The sequence below is a fragment of the Macadamia integrifolia genome, chromosome 5, assembly GCF_013358625.1.
Source record: "Macadamia integrifolia cultivar HAES 741 chromosome 5, SCU_Mint_v3, whole genome shotgun sequence".
In the NCBI taxonomy this organism is placed as follows: domain Eukaryota; kingdom Viridiplantae; phylum Streptophyta; class Magnoliopsida; order Proteales; family Proteaceae; genus Macadamia; species Macadamia integrifolia.
Genome location: NC_056561.1, coordinates 11,040,390 through 11,049,958, shown reverse-complemented (window position 1 = coordinate 11,049,958; position 9,569 = coordinate 11,040,390). Strand labels below are relative to the sequence as shown.

Here is a 9,569-nt window from a genome sequence, read left to right as displayed (position 1 = left end):
CAAAACGTCATATATGAAACCCAAGGTACCCACCACCGAAATAGTTTTTTTTTTTTTTTCATTTTCTTCTCCCCCAAACTTCCGCCTCCTTCCCATCTTTTTTCTCCACCTAATTCTTTTGTAACAATCATACGAATCTGCTATTTGTTTCATTTCTTTCTCATAACTTCATCAGTTCATCCTAAGATAGGGGAGATATCAAGCCTTGATGGATAATTTGAGGTCCGGGGGATCAGGACAGATTCATATCGCCTTATCGATCAATCTTCTTTTATATTGTTGCTTTAATTTTGAAAAATTAGTGTGTCTTAGTGCAATATGGGTCTTGTGAACCCAAACAAAAGGATAGTGACAATTTTTTGTGATCAATTTATTTATTTATTTTATTGTAGTTGTAATCTTGCTGTCACTGTTTTGGGGCCTAATCTATTTCATGAGTAGAAATTGGATTACAATAACCATTGCTTCCATTTTCATAGTTTTTTACTTTATTGTATAAAGTAATTTGCTCTTTCTAAGTATACAAATCAAGTTAATAACTTGATAAATAAAAAATATACAATAAACTATAAAAATAATATCCGAATTTTTTGCCCGACTTTTATTTTTTTAATCGAATAATTCTCGAATTCGAAACCGAATCCAATTTTTATTTTGTCCGCTTTTTTGACCGCTTTTTTGACCGAATCCTTAAATTAACTAATCGAATTATTTCGAATAATTCTCTGCCCATATAATTCTCAAATCCGAATTTGCTAACTATGCACTAAACACATTTTGGCACACGCATCAACACTCAAAGTTTGACGCTTGGAGAACTGAATTTGACACTAGAAAATTCATATCTGACACGTTGGCAAAAAAAAAAAAAAAAAAAATCAGAATGTGATTAGACTAGAGAAAAAATTATTTCACAAACACCATGTCCTTACCTCACTATGCCATACCACGAAAACTTGGCTGGGCTCAACTCAGATTCCACTATTTTTGCACATGCACATGCGAAAACAAACCCCATGTAAGGGTGTTAATCAGTTTGGTTTCGATTTAAATGGTACGGATTGATTCAATTCACATTTATTTGACTAAAATCATAATCGCACCATTTACTAAATGTTTCCACTTTCTAAAACCGTGACCATTTAGTAAACGGTTTCGGTTTCCATATTTTCTAAATGGTGCCGATTTCACTATTTTAAACGGTTTCGACTTCAGTTTGTAAAATGGTTCACAATCGGTTTGTTATAACTTACAACCATCTCAAAATTGAAGATCAAAAGCTTATCCAAAAATAATTGACAACCACAAACAAGAGATTCTATATTAACGATGGTATGTCTTAATTTGATAATCTAGTGCTATTTCTTTATATGGTCATTCTCAAACATATATAATTAATATCATACAACATCCAAATCCATCATTCTATAGCATAAAATATTAAAATGACAGGTGATTCAGCCAAAACACCCCATTTGTGATAACAAATAGTAACATATATAGATTACAAGTTCATGATCTAAAGCCTAAACTTGAACTAAATTGCAATAAATCATACCAAAGTAGGATGAACACTTAATTTAATTGTTAATTGTTATACGGATTACTACCCTTGCTTTATTTAATTGTTATATAGATTAATTGGATCGGTTTAAATGGTTTTAAACGGTTCGATTTAAATGGTTTCAATTCGGTTTGAAACCAACGGGTTTCGTGATTAATACCAACCCAACCCGACCCGACCCGATCCATTTAGCTAATCGGTCTGAAACTTGAAACCATAATCGCACCATTTACTAAACGGTTTTGTGGTTTCAATGTAAATGGATTGGTTTGATTTCGATAAACGGTTTCGATTACAAATTTACATCCTTACCCCTTGGATTAAAGAGAGGAGAGAGAGCTTTCTCTGCAACAAACCCTACCCTTGTAAAGGGTGTTGATAAGGTTTCTGACAAGCCTTGGGCACCAAACACATTCTAGTGACAGTCAACAATCAAAATCCGGCACGGCCAAAAAATTTCTATTTCACATCAATAAAAGAAAAAATCAGAATATGATTTTGGTCCCAAGCAAAAAAAAAAACCCTACTTTTATAGTTTCCCATAATACTATATAAATTACAACTTTCAAAACCAATGCGAGACTAAACATTTTTTCACTCCTTTCGCCTTTTAAAAAAAAAAAAAACAAAATGGGAGGTCATGGAAATTCACTTAAAAAAAAAGATGTGTTGTGGAGAGTGGAGATACATACTCAGGTCTGAAATTTTATAATAATTCTTTCAATTATGAGTAATATTGTTAAAGGAATGATTTGATGAATGATTCAATATTTTCTTGTAATGAGTATTCTCAATCAATCCCTTAAATCAGAAAAAAAAAAAAAATCTGATTCAATCCATATAATGAGTCCTACACTTTCACTTAGTACGGGTTAAAGTTGAAGTCCCATCCATACGTGGTGGAATGCTTGTTCAATAGAATAATTAAGGACCGGCATCCATCAAAAGGATAAAATTCCTTACTATTTATCCAACTAATATAATTTTTAAAATAACATTTCACCAATCAGGCCGTGCTTGACGGTTCATCAATAGGGTGGTGGAGAGAGAGAGAAAGAGAGAGGACCTGACTGGCATCAAATGCGCTTGACGATTTGTCAAAGACTTTTCGCATTATTATTTGTTCAAGGACTTTTCTTATTAATACTTTCTTCGTTCAAAGAAGAGATTTTTATTCATACGTACCTTACTCCCCCCCCCCCCCCCTTATAAATACCAACCGTGAGATGAGGAAGATTAAAAAAAGTAGCCTTCAACCATAAGCAGTAGCAATGGAGTCCAGAATACAAATGCCGCTTCTCGTTGTCCTTCTTTTCGCCCTCGTCTCAGGTTTGTCCTAATAATTTATTTTTCTTTGTTTTAATATCTTCTTTCTCTTTTAATTGTCATAGTTTTGTGGATTTTCTGATTGAGGACGTTGCTAAGGTAGGATCTCTTCTGATGATGTTTCTCTTCCTCAACATATTACACAGGAGTTGGTTAGATTCATAAGATAGCAGTTGTGAGCCTCTACTAATAGCAATGCTGAAGATGGAGGCTCATTTTAGGCTTTGGCTTTCAAAATATATTTTTTCTTCTTTTTTTATTTTAATAAAATCTGATAAAAAAAAAAAACTGTTATGAATTTGATTTAAAAAAAAAAATATGGAAAAAGATTGGGTATGTCGCCGATATACTGTAAGCTAACACCTATTGTGTCTATCTCTCTTCTCCTTTTTGAGATGATCTCCATATCTTTCTTGTATGATACCTCATCATGTGATTACATTGATGCTGTCATCTAGAATACATAATATCGAATCGGTTTAGTTGAAGCTAAGTAGAATAGAGTGTTAGATAATTATCTGGTTTTAATTTCGTGGGATTGCAGGAGGCTTGTCACTTACCTTCACGTTCAAAAACAACTGTTCGTACACAGTCTGGCCAGGGACATTAGCGGGATCTGACAGTGCACAACTTTCTTCAACTGGTTTCGAATTGGCCTCTGGAGCGTCAAATTCCATAAATGCCTCTTCTGGATGGTCCGGCAGGTTCTGGGGTCGAACATATTGCTCATCTTCAACTGGAAGCTTTAAATGTGAAACCGCAGATTGTGGCTCCGGTCAAGTTGCATGCAATGGTGCCGGAGCTGTTCCGCCGGCCACTTTGGCAGAATTCGCTGTAGCGAGTAATAATGCAGAGCAAGAATACTATGACGTTAGCCTTGTTGACGGATTTAACTTGCCACTCTCGGTGACTCCACAAGGTGGAACTGGTCCTTGCAGTTCGGTGGGTTGTTTAGCTAATATCAACTCGGTTTGCCCGGCCGAGTTAAGTGTGAAGGGGTCTAATGGGAGTACTATTGCTTGCAAAACTGCTTGCGATGCATTTGGCACTGATGAATATTGTTGCACTGGTGCCTATAATACGCCTCAGACCTGCCCACAAACCAATTACTCGAAAATCTTCAAGGACCAGTGTCCTCAAACCTACAGCTCCCCATATGATGATCAGGCAAGCACATATATATGCACTGGTGCTAATTACCTCATCACCTTCTGCCCTTGAAAAGGATATGATTTCATCAGCTTGGGTCACAAAATAAATACATTGATAGCATACAATAGGACCAAGCAGAGCATTAAGAATGATATGAGACAGAGAAATTAATCTATACAATATTGATTGTCCTTGGGGTATGTACTTTGTAATTGGCTACAATTTCCACCATCAGATTGTAAACTTCCATTTTAATAGAGTGAGGGTCGTATGTCCCTCAGACCATAAATACATGATGAAATTATACCATCTTATTTATATTTTCCATCCATTATGGAAACCTTTCTTCTTCTTCTTCTTTTATTTTTTATTTTTAATTAAAAAATATTTTAAAACAAACGAAAAATAGATACAACAAACAAAGCCTAAACAGACTAAAATAAGAGCAAAGTCCCTACTCATATCTTAGGAAAGGAACAGGCCAGAAAATCGAAAAGGGGCAGAAACTAGCAAAAAAGAAAGGGAAACAAGAAAATAGGAAAAAGGAATTTGTCTTTATTTATTTTGCAATTCCTTCATGGAGGCTACTCTATAATGCTTACCCGTTATCACCATATCAAATTCTAAAATGTGAAAACTTTTTTTTTCTGTGATAGAATGTAGAATCCAATATCATGATCAGTTGTGTAACAACTACCATCGCACAACTCGATCACTATTTTCTTTTATTATCAACCACATCAAATGACCTTAGACATTCTCTATTGTCTGCTCTTGATTTTAAAGCATGGTTTTAGTTATTGGTATTGGTCTGAGCCAATACCAATATGATGGTGAGATGTATAAGGAGGATTTTAAGGGGTCCTTGATGTAAAAGGAGGATTGGTGAAGTATAAGGAGGATTTGAAGGGGTCAACAGGAGAATTGGTGAATGACAATCCAGCCTTGCATATTCCTTGCTTTAAGGAGGGGATAAAGGAGTTGGTTTATAATGCAATACTTGCTTTCTTCTATCAAGATTCATCTCATCATACTAACGGTGTGGTTGGCACGAGGTTGCATAAGGATCAGGAGTGGGATTCTACGAAGGATAGGTCATTCGGTCCAGCCTGTCAAGAATTGCCAAGGAAGACAAGGAGTATTCAGGAGCTGTTTCAAGTAGATCAGGTGACCTTGAAAGGTACGGAAGTTACCAAGCTCCTCGGGGGACGGGTCGTGAGTTTCATAATCTCTTATTTCAATTGAGAGAAACTGATGAATAGTTCGGGATTTTGACTTTCCTGTTTCTTTTTGTTTGTTTCCTCCTCTATAAATGATAATGCCAAATATGGAGGGTCAAAATTAACATTGAGCTTGTATTTTTGCCGTCTGGGTACGTATACCATATACCTGGACGTTAACACTTTACTAATTTTATTTTTTCAATTCCATTTTGCTGATCATTAGAGAGAAAAAAAAAAGAGTTGTGTTATATATCCCCCTTCTCGTTGTAAGGCATAAGTCTCTTGTCATGAGATTGGAATCTAAATTTTAGAATTTTGTACGGTGAAAACTGCTATAAGCATAACAGAATAGCCTCTGTAAAAGATGTAGTCCAAAATATAAATAAATTAAACGAAAGGTTTTCCTAATGAAAGGGAAATAATAGATAAGACATGCAATTTCCTCATTATTTATCGTCCAAAGGTCGTTCACTTTTATTTATTAAAAATGGAAATTTACAATCAAGTGGAGAGACTGAATAGCACTTAATCTAAAAGGTACATATATTTCTCTCCCTTATTTTTCGGATCCTAGGAAATTTTCCACCCCTATTCCTAAGATACTATTCTCCTAACTGGTATGGTGGCTGCAACTCAGGCAGCCCAAGTTTCGTTCTAAATCATCTATTTCAAGGGCAGAAGGTGATGAGGTAATTAGCACCAGTACCGCATGTAAATGTGCTTGTCTTATCATCATATGCGTAGCTGTATGCTTGAGGACACTGATCCTTGAAGATTTTAGAGTAGTTGGTAGGTGGGCAAGTCTCAGGAGTATTATGGGCACCAGAGCAACAATACTCAGGACTGCCTAATGCACCGCAGGCACTTTTGCAACCAACCGTAGTCCCATCAGTCCTCTTCACAGCCAGTTCTGCTGGGCAAACCGAGTTCACATTAGCTGAACATCCCACCGATGGGCAACCACCAGATCCACCTTGTGGAGTCACCGAGAGAGCCAAGTTAAATCCATCAACAAGGCTGATATCGTAGAAATCCGGGCTGCCTAGAGTGAATTCTACCAAGCTGGCCGGTGGAATTGCACCTGCCCCATTGCATGCAACTTGACTGGAGCCACAGTCTGCGGTTTCGCATTTAAAACTTCCAGTTGAAGATGAGCAAGTTGTTCGACCCCAGAACCTGCCGGACCATCCAACTCCGGCATCTATGGAATTTGAAGCTCCAGGGGCCAACTCGAAACCAGTTGAAGAAAGTTGGGGCTTGTTACCTCCTGTTAATGTCCCTGGCCATACTGTGAAAGGACAGTTGTTTTTAAACGTGAAGGTAATTGACAAGCCTCCTGCAATTCCACATAATAATAAAAGATTAATTAATCATTCGATCGGCATGACAGCTAAAGAGAAAGAAGTGATCAAAACTAAGAAAATAAAGCATAAGAACAAACCTGAGACAAGGGAGAAGAGAAGGACAACGAGAAGAGGCATTTTTACTCTGGACTCCATTGTTTTTGTTGTAGTTTGTGTTTAAAGGTCTACTATATAATTTTTCTCACCTCAAACGCTCAGCCTCAATGTGGGTATTTATAGAGGGAGTAAGGTACGTATGAATAAAGATCTCTTTCCTGATCGAGGAAGTAATTATGAGAAAAGTGTTTGATCATCCGTCAAGATCTCCCCACCTCTCTCTCTCTCTCTCTCTCTCTCGCTCTCTCTCTCGTGATCCGTCAAGATCTCACTCTCTCTCCACTCCCCTATTAGCTATTTTGAAACCGTCCAACAAGTTAAAAATTTGGCTACTACCCAGGTTGCAGCTAAGTAGTTATAACCCCCTACTGACAACCAAAGAAATGGAATATTCACTTCCCCCTAGGGTTCACAAATACCCTCCTAGATTATAGTATATATATTCCAAAATTCCCTTTTAGATTCTATTTCTTTGAGTGCCATAAGGGTTACTTGGCTGCAACCCGGGCAGCAGTTAATTTCGTTTGCCAAACACGGCCCGATTGATCAAATGTTATTTTAAATATCGAGTTAGGATGAGGTTCTCGTATGAGAATCGCCATTCTCGTATGGCGTCTGATCCACATTTGGAATCCACTCAATGTGAAGATCTGTTATAAAAAGAGAGAGATTGAGTGAATCCATGTGTGGATCAAACACCATATAAGAATGATCCTTGTACAAATCAGGTCCTCATGTGAAAATCCTATGGTAGATTCCATCTGTATAAATTAATTTGTAATGATTTTTATACAAGAATCTTAAAATATCCCTCTAGAGTTTCCTAGTCTTTGTTTCTCATAAGATTTGAAACCATAACTTACCATATTTATCTTATTAAATAAAATAAGTGAAAAATGTTTAGCCCTAGACTGATTGTGAAAGAGAGGAATGTATAATTCATATAATATTATGGGAAGTACCGGGGCAAGGTTCCTTTTTGCACCGGAAAAGAATCATATTTTGTATTTTCTTCTGCTGACGTCGGATATACAGTAATTTTTCAGCTTTGGATTAAGTTCTCTTGGTGTCGGATTTTGAGTTTTGATTGGTCGGCCAGAATGTATTCAATGTTGGGGTCTGTCAACTACCATAGCGACACCTTTTACATTCTGTCCGACGTTGATTGGTATTTCCCTTTCCCGACATTGGATATGCTCTGTCTGGCGTCGCTCGGTTATTGGCTTATTGCCAGCAACCCTTCATCAGGTGTCGTCTAGTATCCATTGGATGTAAGTAATGGTTAGTTTTCTTTGAGAAAGATACACACTTTGGGCTACCGTGGATAGGGGTTTTCAAGGGGTATTTTCCCAACTCGATGCGTGGGTGTGCATATATTTGAGGGGAGAATCAAGAAGGAAGCCTTTTTCCCTATTATGGATAAAGCAAAAAGCAAATTAGCTAGATGGAAGAGGAAAATATTATCTATGGCAGGTAGAGTGGAGCTGGTGAGATCTATACTCTCAGGAATGTTGATTCGTAGTTTTTCAGTCTACTGATGGCCTTCATCCCTTATTTCTGGGACGGAGAAGTGGACGAAGAACTTCATCTGAACTGAAGAGGTAGATACATCAAAGTCTATCATAGTGAGCTAGAACCATTATTTTGAACCAAATGATGAAGGTGGTCTAGGGCTTTGCAGACTCAGGGAACTCAACAAATTTATACTATGTAAGATGGCTTGGAATATAAAACATGAAAATTCTTCTACAAGTAGATGTTTGAAGGTGAGATGTATTAATGGGAAGGGAACCTATAAAAAGGGGTACTGAGTGTCTTCCATATGGCCAAGGATTAGAAGACTTTGAGCTTTGATTTATCTAAAGAAAGGTGGATTGTTGGAAATGGGAATCCTATTAAATTTTGGAAATACAGTGGATAGGGTCTTCCTCTATAGAAGAATTGGCGACTCTGGGCGAGTAAGTATTTACTCAAGTCAATGCATGTGTTTCTAAATTTATTACAAATTTTGAGTGGAATTTGTTGGTGTATGATGTCTTGTATTCCGTCGCAGTTTAATCCAGGGAGTACTGGTGCAACACCTAGACAGCCAGGACGGAGGTCCCGCTAGCCGGTTAGCGGGCTGTGGGGGTTGCAAGGGGGGCAAGAGGCCCCCTACATAGCAGGGGGTGTAGCCCCCCGCTCGAATTTTTTATTTGAGGGCAATTGTGTACTTTTCGGATTAGGGTTTTTTCACTATATATTTGTAGCAAGGGTTTTTTTCTTTGTAATGCAAGCAATACTGAGAGGTGTGAGGACGAGCGTTGTAACCTTATTCTCCATTGATAGTGAAGCAGGATCTCATCTCACCGGGGACGTAGGCAACCTTGCCGAACCTCGTAAAATCCGTGTGCATTGTTTGTTTTTTTCCATTATCTTCTGCATCGTTTTAGGGTTGTGTTTCTACAGAATTTGCCTCTGGTTCAGTCGAATTTTCTTCAAGGAATTTTCAGGTCTGCAAGAGACATCAAAATCCCAAATTATCCTTATGAGGACCAATGTGTATGGAGCCTTATGCTGGAAGGGGTTTTCAGTATTCAATCGGCATGGGAGGAGATTAGAAAATGAGGCCTGAAAGTGCCTTGGGAATCTCTAGTCTGGTGTTAGAAGCTACAACCTCGGCTGTCTACCTTTGGATGGCGATTTGCATACAAGAAGCTGCCCACTGATTACGATGTCATGAGGAGAGGAATTTCCCTGTATCTAAATGTGATCTCTGTGGGATGGGCACATATGGATCACATATTCATTCATTGCAAGTTCTCGAAGGAGATTTAGAAGCGATTCTGTGGGTATTTTTGTGTC

The 9,569-nt window shown here is 37.7% G+C and overlaps 2 protein-coding genes across 2 annotated transcripts; one reads left to right on the top strand and one right to left on the bottom strand.

The window, feature by feature from the left end:
• The first annotated feature begins 2,794 nt into the window (after positions 1–2,794).
• Positions 2,795–4,334, top strand: LOC122077831 (thaumatin-like protein 1b). The gene is made up of 2 exons (XM_042643732.1): positions 2,795–2,893; positions 3,435–4,334. Exons 1-2 carry the CDS (start codon positions 2,836–2,838, stop codon positions 4,109–4,111), a joined length of 735 nt encoding a protein of 244 aa, XP_042499666.1. The 5' UTR covers positions 2,795–2,835; the 3' UTR covers positions 4,112–4,334.
• A 1,380-nt stretch (positions 4,335–5,714) lies between these two features.
• On the bottom strand, positions 5,715–6,833 carry LOC122079044 (thaumatin-like protein 1b). Its single transcript, XM_042645267.1, has 2 exons — positions 6,707–6,833; positions 5,715–6,601 (listed from the first exon to the last, which is right to left on the bottom strand). Exons 1-2 carry the CDS (start codon positions 6,762–6,764, stop codon positions 5,934–5,936), a joined length of 726 nt encoding a protein of 241 aa, XP_042501201.1. The 5' UTR covers positions 6,765–6,833; the 3' UTR covers positions 5,715–5,933.
• Positions 6,834–9,569: the final 2,736 nt, after the last annotated feature.

Excerpts from the sequence above, each read along its gene's own strand:
- LOC122077831 (XM_042643732.1), top strand. The coding sequence starts at position 2,836 with ATGGAGTCCAGAATACAAATGCCGCTTCTCGTTGTCCTTCTTTTCGCC. Across the intron at positions 2,894-3,434 it reads TCTTTTCGCCCTCGTCTCAG|GAGGCTTGTCACTTACCTTC; the intron begins GTTTGTCCTAAT and ends GTGGGATTGCAG.
- LOC122079044 (XM_042645267.1), bottom strand. The coding sequence starts at position 6,764 with ATGGAGTCCAGAGTAAAAATGCCTCTTCTCGTTGTCCTTCTCTTCTCC. Across the intron at positions 6,602-6,706 it reads TCTCTTCTCCCTTGTCTCAG|GAGGCTTGTCAATTACCTTC; the intron begins GTTTGTTCTTAT and ends GTGGAATTGCAG.